At 41.2% G+C, this 14,979-nt stretch overlaps 2 protein-coding genes across 3 annotated transcripts in view; one reads left to right on the top strand and one right to left on the bottom strand.

The window, feature by feature from the left end:
• The window catches only part of CFTR (CF transmembrane conductance regulator), an 89,080-nt gene extending 85,699 nt beyond the window's left edge, over positions 1-3,381 (top strand). For both annotated transcript variants that reach the window (XM_081928918.1, XM_081928919.1), the window contains one exon: positions 1,003-3,381. In XM_081928918.1, the coding sequence (XP_081785044.1) occupies positions 1,003-1,209 (207 nt within the window). In that variant the 3' untranslated portion in view covers positions 1,210-3,381. The remainder of the gene's footprint in view (positions 1-1,002) is intronic.
• Positions 3,382-7,967: 4,586 nt separating this feature from the next.
• The window catches only part of CTTNBP2 (cortactin binding protein 2), a 119,444-nt gene continuing 112,432 nt past the window's right edge, over positions 7,968-14,979 (bottom strand). The window contains exon 23 of the mRNA XM_081928916.1: positions 7,968-9,946. Coding sequence (XP_081785042.1) covers positions 9,785-9,946 — 162 coding nt within the window. The 3' untranslated portion in view covers positions 7,968-9,784. The remainder of the gene's footprint in view (positions 9,947-14,979) is intronic.

The raw sequence follows: 14,979 nt of genomic DNA, 5'->3' as shown, positions 1-14,979 counted from the left end.
CCCATGGAAATATTTTGAGTATGCCTCAAGTAACTGTACCAGTGCTACAGTGGTGCCTCGCAAGACGAAATTAATCCGTTCTGTGAGGCTCTTCGTATAGCGGTTTTTTCGTCTTGTGAAGCAAGCCCATTGACAGCTTAGCGGATTAGCGCTACAGCTGTCAAGCGGCTTCCAGCGATCAGCTGTTAAGCGGCTTATCAGCGGAACAGCTGATAAGCGGCTTAGCGGCTTAAGAAAAGGGTGAAAAAAGCGGAAAAAAGCCGTGGGGGGATGCAAGATTTTTTTCGTCTTGCGAAGCAACCCCATAGGGGAATTCGTTTTGCGAAGCGCCTCCAAAACGGAAAACCCCTTCGTCTAGCGGGTTTTTCGTCTTGCGAGGCGTTCGTCTTGCGGGGCACCACTGTATTTTTCTAGAAAAAGAGGTGGCGCAACTCACCATGAACACCTCCCTCATTCTCTTAGAATGGCAATGGTGCCCACTTGAGAAGTGCCGGAACTGAGTTCCTAGGAGGTCTCCCTGGAAAAAGAAACCCTGACTATGGCTGTATCTACTCTCGCCTATCAAAAATATCATTCTTAAACATCAAGACAGGGAAAAGTCCCATTTGGTTTCTCTTTCCCTTCCTTTCCACAAGGTCTACCTTGTGTCTGGAAGACGGTTGCTCTGCAGCACCCTCTGATGTCACATTTTAATGACACATTAATGTTGGGGGGGGGGGGAAAGGACATATGGCAATATGCTTATCAGAACCATTCCCCTTTAGCATTAAAAACCATGAGTGTAGATCTGCCCTATATCTAAATTTAAGATGATTTGGCTCTCGGCATTGTCTAAATGCAAGATTTCCTGGGAACACAAAGGGTGGAATGTAAATGGAGTAGATAATTCAATTATTAACTGTAATTCAGTCCTGTAATTATGTTATTGGCTTAAAAATAACCATTCACAAGCCAAGCGTTGCTCTTTTATAACTGTATTGTACCCAACCTCTTCTTAACTAGGTGATAGAAGAGAACAAAGTCACGCAATACGAATCCATCCAGAAGCTGCTCAGCGAAAAGAATTCTTTCCGTCAAGCCATCAGCCATTCAGATCGTCTCAGACTCTTCCCGGTGCATCCCAGGAACTCAAGCAAACGGATGTCCAGGCCTAAAATTACTGCCTTGCAAGAAGAAACCGAAGAAGAAGTACAAGAAACCCGGTTGTGAAAATTTATCAAGGTGCTGTCTCGTTACAATTTAACAGGAAGCATTCTGGGAAAATGTCAGAACAGGGCATTGTTGAAAATTCCCACTAAAAGAAGTGCAAAAGCAAGCACATGAATATGTATATATCTGTGCAAAAAAACTTCATTCCAAGGACCAATTTGATTATGAAGGATTGGTGCATTAGGCAGTATCCCCTCCCCCCGAAGCTGCCCCCATCTCTTCTACTTCTTCTGCACATAGGAAGATCTTTTATCAAGATGGATGATCAAAATTTCCAAACATTTCAGTTGTATTAGCTGCCTCTTTAAAAATAATGTGAATGTCATAACAAGCACATCAAAGTCTACACTCATCTTTTAAAACTGAATCCATAGCTCACTACGAAACACAGTGAAAAACCTGCTTTTCTGGGTAAAAAAAAACAACAATCCAGGGTTTTTAAAAATGCATTTTGGGGTGGTTTGAGGTCAAGAGTTACAAATGCAGGTCATGAATTCTATTTATTATTACACAAATTATAAATATTTAGGCTGTCAACTAAACAGCAGAGACATTTATTTTCTGTGTCAGGAAGAACATAGCAATTCCCATGCTTTTGTTCTTGAAAGTGCTGGGCTTTTCAAGTCAGTGGTGGTTGGTGTGCAAAACTGCTATATTTGTGGGAGAATGAGAGCACCAAACAGGAAGAATTTCACAGTTTCTCCTAAATTCTGTAGTGGAAAAGACATGGAAACATGGCCAGATGTTTGGGTTCATTCTCTTACACAGTACGGAGGTTCTATTCAGTTGCAAACAAATTACTTTTTATAAAATCCATGCTTGTTCAGAACATACATGAATTAGAAAGTTGAATCGAAATCAGTTACTTAAGTTGTATTTATTTGAATCAAGCCACTCTAGTGAAAATCAGTGGGCATTTTGTCAGTTGCATTAAATAGGATTATAATATTGCCCTAGACGAATGTAGACACCTTTAGACCAAGTAGATTTCAGTACATTTGCAAGCATTTATGAACCTGACATTGCATGTAAGTAGGTGAGGGGATTATGTATTTTTTAAAAGGAAAAAAGAATCTCATTTATATTAGACTCACTATATGCAATAAGCAGTTGACTCCCTTAGATCTAAAGTCAGCGGAAGCTAAGCACATGAACTGTAGGTTCAAGTGTAAACAACGGTCTGTCCTTATGCTGAGCACTTTCTCAAATAAAAAGTCAAGGAAAAGCAATATTCTACAGAATTGTTGCATTTCAGTGAGTGAGAAAAGGGGAAAGCCAGAGTTCAGAATATGCAGATCATGATGAACACAGCTGGTTAGGACACAAAATGTTTAGGTAAAGATGACAATGGGAATTTTTACACTTCAAATGAAATCTTTCAAACTTATTCTAGCAATCTTATTGAGGTTGATGGGAGGGGGAGCGGACATTTTTTCAACTAGTATTTTTAAAAATGAAAATAGCAGTTCATCTGCAAGGATGAAAGAGGAATTGACTTTTGTGATGATCTTCTTTTATACGGTTCCATTTTGCAGTTGACGGGACCTTCCTTGGAATATTTATTTAATATCTTTATTCAGAGATGGGAGAGATTCGCTTATTAAGAAAATCCTGTATTTTAAGAGGAATCGCATATCATGAAGACTATATTTGTATACGAATAATTGTTATATATTTGAACAACAAAATAATATTTTTTAGCTTGAATTTACTATGTGTTTTAGAAAAAAAAACTGGAGTATGGGCAGTATCCCCACAAATGTATCAACTGCTGCTTTGCTTTCTTGTTGTTGTCTTAATTTTAATATACAATGTGAACATTGTATTGAAGAAAATGTGAGGCTCTAACCTTGTCAGAGCTTTTTCCTCCTACGGTCGGTTTAGACCCAGTCCTGTTGCAGTAGGTGGAACATTGGACAGATGTAATGGAGATGTGGAGCTTTTGTTTCATAGCAAATCAGACCTAGTTCCAGGTCTTGAAGGATCCTGAATAAGCCACTCTCAGCGAGTCCTGGAAGAAGCAGGCAGACCTGGGTGCCATCCTGCACCTGCCAGATGCTGGCATTGCCCGTTGTAGGGCGAAAACCCTGCTTGTTTCAAAATGAAGGAGATTTGAACTGTGTTGCTAAAGAAGGCTAACATGTTCTGCTTAATTAAAATAGTTTTTAAGAATTAGTAACACGATCCTTACATGGCAGGGCTTAGGCAGGGGGATAGTTTTGCACTACTATTTTGTTGTATCTTCTCTTGACGTTGACACTGGTCAATGGGTGTTTCCAATTGTTGTACATGCATCTTTCTTATAGGAGGAGAAATCCATTTCCCAGGTATAGCTTGAACCCAGATTGAAGACGTACTAAAAAAAAAGTGCATGTGTGCCAGGGAACGATGGTGCTATTTTACACTGCCAACCGTACAGAAATTATGTCCATGTTCAGTTGTATGGAAGCCCTATGGAAGGCAATGCATTATCCATTTTGGTTCCATTTATTTCAGTAGTACTTAAGAGCAAATCTGCACGTCAGGCCTGTATGTGTGAACTAGGTGTGTCCCCCTACACAGAAAGCGCAGCATAGATGCAAGTGTGCTGTGAATTGTTAGACTAAAGGAAGTACAGTGGTACCTCGGGTTAAGTACTTAATTTGTTCCGGAGGTCCATTCTTAACCTGAAACTGTTCTTAACCTGAAGCACCACTTTAGCTAATGGGGCCTCCCACTGCTGCTGTGCCACTGGAGCACAATTTCTGTTCTCATCCTGAAGCGAAGTTCTTAACCCGAGGAACAATTTCTGGGTTAGCAGAGTCTGCAACCCGAGGTACCACTGTACTTCTTTATGCAATGCAGTTAATCTGTGAAACTCACTAATGCAAGGTATGGTGGCTTTTTAAGGGGATGGGACAAATTCACGGAGGAGGCTATGGAATTATATTAGTCATTATCGCTATATGGAACCTCTAGGTCCTTTGCCAGTCTGCTATTGAATGCCAGTGGACGATCAATAGTGGAAGAGGGTCTTGCTTATGTCTTGTCATGTCTTGCTTATGGACTTCACAAAGCCCAGTGTTGGAAACAGGACATTGGACTCATATCACACTTTACATTCTGTGTGCTATGCATTTGTGGGTGTGTGGACACAGGTACAAGTGACTCACTTGCCCAACTCAAGTGTGGGTGCATCATATACACAGGGGCCTGTGTGCAAAGCAGTCCATAGCTGTGATTAGCATTTGCTGGATTGTTGCCATTGTATGTATTTGTAGAGCTAGAAAACTTAACTCACACTTTGTATGTAACAAGCTACAACACCTGCCATTCAGGTTGCCATCAGGTAATACAAAAAGGTACTAAGCGGCTAGGTCTGGAAGAAATAAATAGAAAGTGAATTTAATTGCAAGCAAGTTTCATGATGCTATTGTGTGCAATATGTCAATAAAACAAACATGTTGTGTACTGTCTCTCTGGCATATGATAACACAAATTATATCCAAGGGTGTTTGGGTAAATAAGCCAAATGCATATTCTGTTGTTGGACCATCGAAGCAAACAGAACTGATCCTGTTTGGCACACAAATATCCAATATATCAACCACTCTGAATCCTTGTGTATTCTGAAGAAATGTTCTTCACAAAGTGTTTGCTTATATCTTTTTTTGCTTTCTTGTCACTAGATGGTGCTGCAGAACAGATACACTTTTCTTGTGCTGTGTTGTCTCCAGAGGGAGAAACACAGAATCTATACAGCTGCAAAAACGCAGTGTCTTTTTATTGGATCCTTTTTTTTGTAGGGAAATATAGATGCAGGTTATTTTAGGCTACACAAAATTCAGTTTCATTCAGTAGCCTCGCTAAAAATAAGCTACTGTACTTTCCCACTTGACAAAGCAGATTAAGTCTGTGCAACTCAAATTGCTCACATACATTCACTGAAACACCTGGTGCAATGAATAGTGTCACTTTAAACATCTTGGAATAAATTGTAACGATATATGTCTATTTGTAAAGTTTCCAAGAACAGAAAACAGGAAAGAGGACACTCGAAGGATTTTTTATTTTTGTTTTTGCGCATTTTGAAAGGGGGGGGGGGGAAAGAGCATTCACAGGCTCAGTTGGCTGATGACTCAATGGAGTTACCAAAAAGTGCTGCTATTGATTCTGATGGTGTTTGGTAACTCCAAAATTCTTTTTTTCCAGAAGGGAGGGGGAAATTAGCACCCTCATATCGATAAATAGCTTCAATAAATAAATAATAAATAAATATTTCAATAAATAAAATAAATAGCTTCAATAAATAAAAACAACCACTGGATCATCAACAGCTGGGTTGGGTATGTGCAGCTGTGCTTGGATGAATCCTACATGAAAACCTGGCAAGTTTCCCCTAGAAACTGATTTTTACTCCAAACATTTCCCATGCAACCCTAGCTACCAAGCAAGTTGTGTAATCTAGAAGCAGGAGAAGGCACGGGAGTCAAAGCAAAGTCAGGATCTTATTTAAAGGGAGCATTTTAATGAATCAAATGTAAGATTAGACAAATTGCACCCAAAAGGGGACGACAGCTGACTTAATAAGCGTGAAGCTCCTCATGAAGGCTTTTGGTGAAAATTTGCCTTGTTGTGACTCATATTTGAAACAAACAAAAAATGTAGTTTTAGAAAACAAGGACACAGAACTATCAGGAAGGGAAAATAAGTGTATAATAATTACACCATGCTGCTCTCAGGTATATTTGGATTTCTAAAGTTTGGGAGTTTCCCTACAAGTGTGTGTTTCAGGACTTGAAGCATCTACAGATTCTACTCTCAGTTAGTTCCTTTAAATGTATTGTTTGGAACAACCCTTGGCTATCACAACCAAACCACATGGGTACCAGAGCTTATTGGAATTAAAATGTGCATTCAAAACCCGGCAATGCACATTCGGTCAGTCTACACAGTAGATTGGAGAACATGTCAGTGTCGTGTTTAGTTGCTTATGAATAGAGTACTGTGGAGCAATTCTTAGCTGGAAAGTCCTGCTAAGCGGCAGGAATTTAATGGGCACTTGCTCTTCTGTCAACAGCACTGCTAAAGACAAGATAAGAAAATGTGAAAACTGCCTTTATTCTGCCCAATAACTGAAACAAATAGAATGGCAGAGTTGGGAGGGACCCTGACCTGCTCTTCTTGAACACTGCTGCTTAGCATTCAGCCTTGCACACACACAAAAGCAGCTCATATACTCCAGAGTCTGAAGTTTGTATATATTGAATTTTTATTGGGATGAGGACTTAAGGTTGAGACTTTTGCTTTTGGCTGAATGACACCACCGAGTTTAGACAAACATGGCCATTTCATTAGATTTAATTTAGGCATCAATTAAATTTAGCTGTATTTACACCTTTTTCCACTTTGTTTTCCTGTTGCAATTATGCACCACTCTGTACATAATTGAACTGCTCAAACACAAGTTGCACCCAGTCGTTCTGGTCCGTGACTTGATATCATTATCGGTTCATTCATATGCTCTAGGAAAATGTGACTTCTTTCAAAATGTAATATCCTGTCCAGAGATGAAATAGTTGTGTTTCAAAATAGCCACAGATAAATTTCTACTTTCCTCATTGAAGGAAGGTAAAGGTAAAGAGACCCCCTGACCATTAAGTCCAGTCGCAGATGACTCTGGGGTTGTGGTGCTCATCTCGTTTTACTGGCCAAGGGAGCCGGCGTACAACTTTTGGGTCATGTGGCCAGCATGACTAAGACGCTTCTAGCGAACCAGTAAAGCGCACCAGCAGTACACGAAAACGCCGTTTACCTTCCTGCCAGAGCAGTACCTATTTATCTACTTGCACTTTGACATGCTTTTGAACTGCTAGGTTGGCAGGAGCAGGGAGCTCACCCCATCGCGGGGATTCGAATCGCCAGCCTTCTGATCGGCAAGCCCTAGGCTCAGTCAAAATTATTTGTTAAGATTGCATATTTACAGTGGATCTTAGGGCAGATGTATGGATCATTCTCTTAGAATGAGCTGTAGCCCTGCATGCCCTTAATCAGGGTGGACTCCCATTGAATTCAATGGGACTGATATCTGACCAAGAAAATCATAGGGCTGGATTCCATGACTGTTTTCTGGGAAATCTTCGATTATTTAATGCTCAACATTTAAAAAACAATAACAAACATTTAAGAACTTCAAGGCTGCAATGCTACATACACACTAACTTGAGAGTGAGTTCCACTGCAGATTTGTGAAGTAGACTTGCAAGAAAAAGAAAGAAAAAGATTGCACTGAATAATTCCTTAAAATTCACACAGTTAATGATCACGCTGGGTTAAGTTGCTAATAACTTTTGAATCCCATTCTCAACTCAGTGTTGAGTTGAACAAAATACTAATGTTTGCAAAAAAAAAACCATACACGTTTCCTCCCTATTCTAATACTGTATTTGTCTTGTGCCAAGATTTTAGTAACAGAATTTAAAAGACAAGTGAGAAGTGGGGAAAACCAAGAATAAGAGGCCCTGTTATGGGAAGGCAATGGGAGCATAGGTATAGTTTGTGGGAAATAGAAAGGGAATTCCATTGGGAATGTTGGCTAAGACCCGGGTCCTGGTTATCTTAAAGATGTGATGTAAAGCATGGAAGCAGTAGTAGGCAGGAAACGAAGTTCCAGGTTCCAGTTTTTGCAGCACATGCACACAGATAATACACATAAAACTACAAACACACACACACACACACACACACACGTAAGACAGAAACAAACATATTTGCAGAAATTGCAGTACAAAAGGGTTTTATTGGCATGACAGATGAAATTCCAGGAGAACATTTAACGTAACTGCTGACTTTACTTTTACAAACTCTCTTGCAGAGATGTTGGATCGCACATCTTCATAGCACTGTCACAGCAAGTGCTTAGCAATTCACCAGCTGGCAATGTAGCCTGTTTTTCTTAAGTAATCTGTACCGATTCATTTACTGAAAGTGTCATCTCAAGACAGGGTCTTGGAACTGTGCCCAGTGTGAACACTGAAAGGGTACAGTCTTCTGCAAGCGAAAAGGATGTACGATGGAAGAAATAGCAGTTAAAACAATATTTTAGACAGGATACACAAATGGGTCACATCGCCCAATTTATTGCTGTTGCTTTTTCTCCTGATGACTACTGTGTGCTAATCAAGTGCTGTCCTTTTAAGAAAAACGATCTTTGAATGTAAAATGCCCTAGATTTCTAGCATGTGTCAAAAATGAGAAATGTAGAGGGGGAGAGGAGTTTTTATAGCATAGCATATATAATAATAATTTACGTAATTAAATGCTTTCTTTTTTCGTGATAAAAAGCAGCATGAGACAAATGACAACAGACTGCTTATTACGATGGCTTTGGAGTTCTTGTTTTGAACAGAAAAAACAAAGTCTGCACAAATCATCAGTCATACAGGAGCTGGAATGGAAAAGAGAAGCGACAAAGGAGTTTGAGACAAGAAATAAACCAAACTACCCAATAATATGGGCAATTGAAATATTTAATGCAGTTTATAACTGAAAGAAACTGGGGAGTATTCCCAATTCTTCCCATTATTGCCACATTCCATTCACTTTTCAGAAAGTGAACTTTTTTTTTCTTTTTTGCCTTGAAAACACATGTATATTATTAGCTTTAAGCCAGTGCTGTACAGAATTGTGCAACCCAATGTATGAAATAGAACACAGGAAACTTCAGTATATATAACTATATATAAAGGTTATCATCCATATCCAATGATCCTGTTCTACAGGCAGTAGGGATATTACACACAGAATAGCATTTTAAGGTAACCCCCTGTAGGATCCCGGTATACACAGGAAACGAAAGCAGATCCACTGCTTAGTTTTTCACATAGGATCCTGTCGCATGGGAATCCCACTGCATACTAGCAGGGTGGAACTCCAGGAGAGTCTCTGATTGCAAGTGATGAGTAAACAGCAAAAGCCACACTGACTTTGCTGTACAGATAGTCAGTCAGTCCTTCTAACCTGGCTACCTGCATCTTAATGCAATGGAGAACACATCTCTCCACCAAGACATCACACATGGTACTAGCTCTTTTGTACACAGATATCTCTGGATGAAATCTCTCATATATATATATATATATATATATATATAGTGTGTGTGTGTGTTTGTGTGTGTGCCTATGCATGTATTATTTACACTCTTTATAGTGATACCCCTGAATATAATTAAACAATAAAACGTTTTCAGATTAGAAAATCATCTGTGAAGCTCTCTCACTTTCTAAAGTTCAATTTAATATAATCTAATATTTTTCCCCCATTATAAACAGCTTATTTACACAGAAATTAAACTGTGGTCCCATAGATACAACCGAGAAAACATATTTTAAAATTATTTACACTCGTAAATAAACTTGTTCTCCAAAGGTAACTAAGATTACGCAAAGGCCGAAGGGGGCGGGGGGGAATGAATGGCAGACTGGTAGATTTATTCACATTTCTCAAGTTGTATTTTTTTGTGCATGTTCCAAATTTCTTCTTTCGAGTCCTTGACTGCCTCTATTTGCCTTGTATTGCTGCTGCTGCTGCTGCTGCTTCATTTAGTGTTCTGAGAAGACTGGCTGACTTTATTTCTGGGCACAGGAAGAAAAGATTTCACTCTGGAAACACCACTCTTGAAAGATTCAGTTTTTGACTTCGTGTTGCTGCATTGCACTGTTGGACCGCTGCTGAGAGGACACATCCCAGAATTCCCATCCTGCCAACAGAACAGCATTATATATCATGAATGATTTCACTCCTGACCAAAGCAAAAAGAATAAAGAGCAAAGAAGCAAAAATGGTCTGGGATCAAGGACCCTGAGCTTACACCAAACTTCTGCTGCCACCAGTTAGAGATACATGGAGGGGGTGAATGTACTATGCTGACTATCGCAGCAGCTCTGCTTTGTGGTATGCAAGCCAAGTCTTTGGATTCTAGCACCGGCCCTTCTCTGTTATTGTGCAGGGCGACCCTAGGCATTTTTACTTTGAAGTGAAAGTTTGGGTTCCAAAGAACCTGAAGGAGCGTCTCCACCCCTATCGTTCAGCCCGGACACTGAGATCCAGCTCCAAGGGCCTTCTGGCGGTTCCCTCATTGCGAGAAGTGAGGTTAGAGGGAACCAGACAGAGGGCCTTCTCGGTAGTGGCGCCCGCCCTGTGGAATGCCCTCCTTTCAGATGTGAAGGAAATAAGCGGCTATCCTATATTTAAAAGACATCTGAAGGCAGCCCTCTTTAGGGAATTTTTTAATATTTAATGCTGTATGTTTTTAACACTTGATTGGGAGCCGCCCACAGTCACTGGGGAAACTCAGCCAGATGGGTGGGGTATAAAAAAATTATTATTAAAGAACGTTCGCAGACCGGAACAATCACTTCCGGGTTTGCAGCGTTTGGCACCCAAAACGTTCAACTCACAAGTCGTTCGAGATCCAAGGTACAACTGTATGTTCAGAATTTAAGAGGAGCCCTCCTGATTGGTCCATTTAGTTCAACATACTATTTTCCCATAAACCTCTCCTGTTGCTGCTCCATAGCAGTGGCATACCTGCTCTGAACCAGAGGTTTCATCTAGCCATCAAAGGAGGGCTTTCCTCAGTTTAACATGCCCGGGTTACATCCATATGAGGCTAGTCTGACATGCGCAACATGGGCCTGGCATAAGAAACTGTTTGGAAACATAAACTGCTGCAGCTACCATTTTAGAACATGGATAGACAAACTAAGGTCCGGGGGCCGGATCTGGCCCAATCGCCTTCTAAATCCGGCCCACAGATGTTCTAGGAATCAGCATGCCTTTACATGAGTAGAATGTGTGCTTTTATTTAAAATGCATCTCTGAGTTAATTGTGGGGCATAGGAATCCGTTCATCATTATTTTTCAAAGTATAGTCCAGCCCCCCACAAGGTCTGAGGGACAGTGTACCGGCCCCCTGCTGAAAAGGTTTGTTGACCCCTGATTTAGAATGTGTAACACCTATACTTTACCCGTTGCATTTTTACCAAATTGTTCCCGGGCTTAATTCGAAATACTAGTCTTGATCTAAATGGTTTGGGACCACAGCATTTCCAGGACAGGGTCAGTCCAAGACATTTTGGCACCTGAGATGAACCACAGAATCCACCGCTGCTGTGATGTGAAACGGTGAGGAACAGGGAAGCTTTAAGGCGTGAGAGAAGTTGGGCTACCTATTATGCACTGAGTTACAGCTCCCTGAGTAAGAAATAGCACCATTTTACAGTGCTACTTGAGTTTATTTAGCTAGTCAGAATTCTGTAGTGTTAATTCTGCACAGCCAAAAGTGTGTCGAAACTGCATGAAATTGTGCTCAATTTGTAAATAAAATTGACAATGAAACATTTCTCCTTCACGGGAATCACTGTGTACACACCTCCTTTGTTCCCCCACTTTCCCTTCTCAAAATATATACCGGCTCCTACCACTTTATGTATGAAAACAACCCTGAAAATTTCCACCGTCCAACTGTTGAGAAAGCAAACGTTTTGCATATTAAATAGTTTCCTGTGTAGAGGCTTATACGAGATTATTTTCCTCGGGCCTCAAAATGGTATGGCTGGTGGCATTTGCAGTGTGCATTTTGGGATGAAAAGAAGAGAGCCTGTGATTACAGAATGCAGCTGCCTACATGCCTTTTAAGACTAAATAGATTCTATGCCCACCACCATATCTGGACTTTTTTTTCTATTTCTACAATATCCCTGTTTCTATTTTTAAATGCATGTCTTGTCTTCTCCTATTTTCTGCTTCCCTCCCTTCCCCCACCGCATCTTACGATTCCAGAAGCTACATCAAGCAGCAAGAAGAAAGAGCCGTAGGCATATCTGGGTACAGCCACCTGCTTTCTGCAAGCCTGGTGGGTTCTAATCTGGATAACATAAAACCCGCTGATAAATGCATGACCTCTGCAGAGGAGACTGAAGCCGTCTAAATGCTGCAGAGATTTCTATGCACACTTCTGGACAAAGTAAAATCTATCTTCCATTCCCCCCGCCCAAATGGGGGGAAACAATGCTAAAGGTGTGGATACAGGGAAGGAAGGGCACAACATCTCACCCTATTTCATACAACCGTAGAGTTGGAAGGGACCCTAAGGGTCATCTAGTCCAACCCCCTGCAATGCTGGAACCATAACTGTCAACTTTCCCCTTTTCTTGCGAGGAATCCTATTCGGAATAAGGGAATTTCCCTTAAAAAAATGGGAAATGTTGACCAATATGGCTGGAACATGCAGCTGTCCTGTACAGGGATCAAATCTGCAACCTTGGCGTTCTCAGCACCATGCTCTGACCAACTATTCTTTTTTCACTTCAGTACTACCTTTTATCTAAATCAGTAAAAATCTCTACTGCAGTAGTTATATATTTGCCACAAACCATATTATAATGAGACGATTTAACAAATGTAAGTTGGAAGGCTGATCTGTACACAATACACACCCTGTTTGGTCCCTACTGCATGGTTGCTTCTTATAACCAACATCTGCTGGCAACTATACCACATTCCTATCCATTCTTAAGGAAATCAGCCCTGAGTGCTCACAGATCGTGAAGCTGAGGCTCCGATACTTTGGCCACCTCATGGGGAGAGAAGACTCCTTGGAAAAGACCCTGATGTTGGGAAAGATGGAGGGCACAAGGAGAAGGGGACGACAGAGGACGAGATGGTTGAACAGTGTTCTCGAAGCTACCAGCATGAGTCTGACCAAGCTGCGGGAGGCAGTGGAAGACAGGAGTGCCTGGTGTGCTCTGGTCCATGGGGTCACGAAGAGTCGGACACAACTAAACAACTAAACAACAACAACATACCACAAAGATGGAACTGATCAAGCTACTGCGTTCATTTGATGCCATTTTTCACTCATGAATTCATTAAAATATACTTGCCACTGGAAATGAGCCCCCTCCCTCAAATTGAGTTTCATAGGAAATAAATAAAAAATGTTGTCTTTTTCTGACTTAATCAAGGTGCATGGGGATATATATATATATATATATATATATATATATAGAGAGAGAGAGAGAGAGAGAGAGAGAGAGAGAGAGAGAGATAGCAAGCTTAAACTTTCCAAGCGTTCTGGAGGCACCTAAATGTTTATATATATATTCCCCATCAGTGACTGACTGAATCAGTATGAATACATAGACCTGTGTAGTATTATTATTATTATTATTATTATTATTATTATTAAACTGAATTGCAAACATTGTTTTGAACACACGTATAGAGCTAGTTGGAAGGGCCTTTGGCGATCATCCACCCCACGCCCTTGCTCAGTGCAGGATCTGCAGTGCAGATGCAGCTACAGCTTTGTGGACAGAACATAATGTTGGAAGGGACTGCAAGGGTCATCTAGTCCACCCCCCCAATGCAGGAATCTTTTGCCCAATGTGGGGCCTGAAGCCATGACCCTGAGGTGAAGAGTCTCACGCGCTACTGTCATTCAGTCTGCTTAAATATCTAACCGCCCCCCTTCTCCAGGTAGCTGCCACTTTCCTACTGGGAGAAAGCATATCGGCTGATGTACAAACTCATCACAAGTGATGTTCCCAGACAGGCCTCCATGTGATTATCTTTGTATACATTCTGAGATGCTTTGCAGACGTTCTTCCCTCTTTCCTATTTCACATGCTAAGAAGGCAACAGCCTCTTACAACTCAGAGGAAGGGGGGAAAAGCCTTTTAAGCAACCAAACATTTCTAATTGTCACTTCCAAGGAACCCTCCCCCTTGGGTACCATTTTATTCAGCCACTTCCTCTGTGTTTTTGAGTTTCCATGGTAACGACAACCATCTGGAGAGTTCATGGTCTCTGGGCCCGATCATGAATGGCTGAAGCCGAATGCTCTCTCATCCTAGGGCTGACTAGTCTGAGTTTCTCAATTATTTTTCCTCAGAGTGGGCTGTGTTTTGTGTGGGTGTCACAAAACTTCTTTTTTTAAAGAAACAAAATCTTCTAGGGCATGGGGCTCATTTCAAATACTTCATTCTGATTATTATACCACTGAAAGGCAAGTCACGAATCGGTATGGGATAGCGATAGCAACACACAAACAATCACACAATCCCCAGTGCTAAAGGCACACAGCAATAGGGGTGAAGAACGCCACGTTTGTCAAGGGAGGTTTCACTCACATTAATAGCTCAGCAATTCACTCAGCCCACCCACCAATTCAACACAGCCCACCCACTCCTTAGGCCTCTGTTCATATCCTACTGAAAATGTGGCAATGGGGGGAAAGTCAAAAAGATTTATACAGTGTTGTGTTGTGCTCTTCCACTTTTTCTGTCTGCACGAGCATTCCAAGTTGCCAGAGAGATTGATTCCCGCTCTCCCTGCCCTGTGTGCTGTTCTGGGGGTTTTATGACCCCCTACCCCAAGCCAATTTGGTGGTGCATGGGGCAGTGTAGAGATGGATTTAAGCACCACGGTGCAAATGGAAGTCCTTGCAAGGGGCTTTCCCTGATGATGTAAATCCCAACCCCCAATAACATGCAAGTACAGCCGTATCTTCATTTTGAAACAGCTTAATTCCCGAATGTTTTGGTTCTGGAATGCCACAAACCCAGAAGTGACTGCTCCGGTTTGCGAACATATTTTGGAAGTCAAATATCCGGCGGGGCTTCCACGGCTTCTGATTGGCTGCAGGAAGCTCCCCGCAGCTAATCAGAAGCTGTGCTTTGGTTTCCGAATGTTTTGGAAGTCGAACGGATTCCGTTCAACTTCCAAGGT

This window comes from Podarcis melisellensis (assembly GCF_964234715.1).
Source record: "Podarcis melisellensis genome assembly, chromosome: 10".
Taxonomy (NCBI): Eukaryota; Metazoa; Chordata; class Lepidosauria; order Squamata; family Lacertidae; genus Podarcis; species Podarcis melisellensis.
Note: the sequence above shows the minus strand (reverse complement) of the source record. Positions and strands in the feature narration are given on the sequence as shown.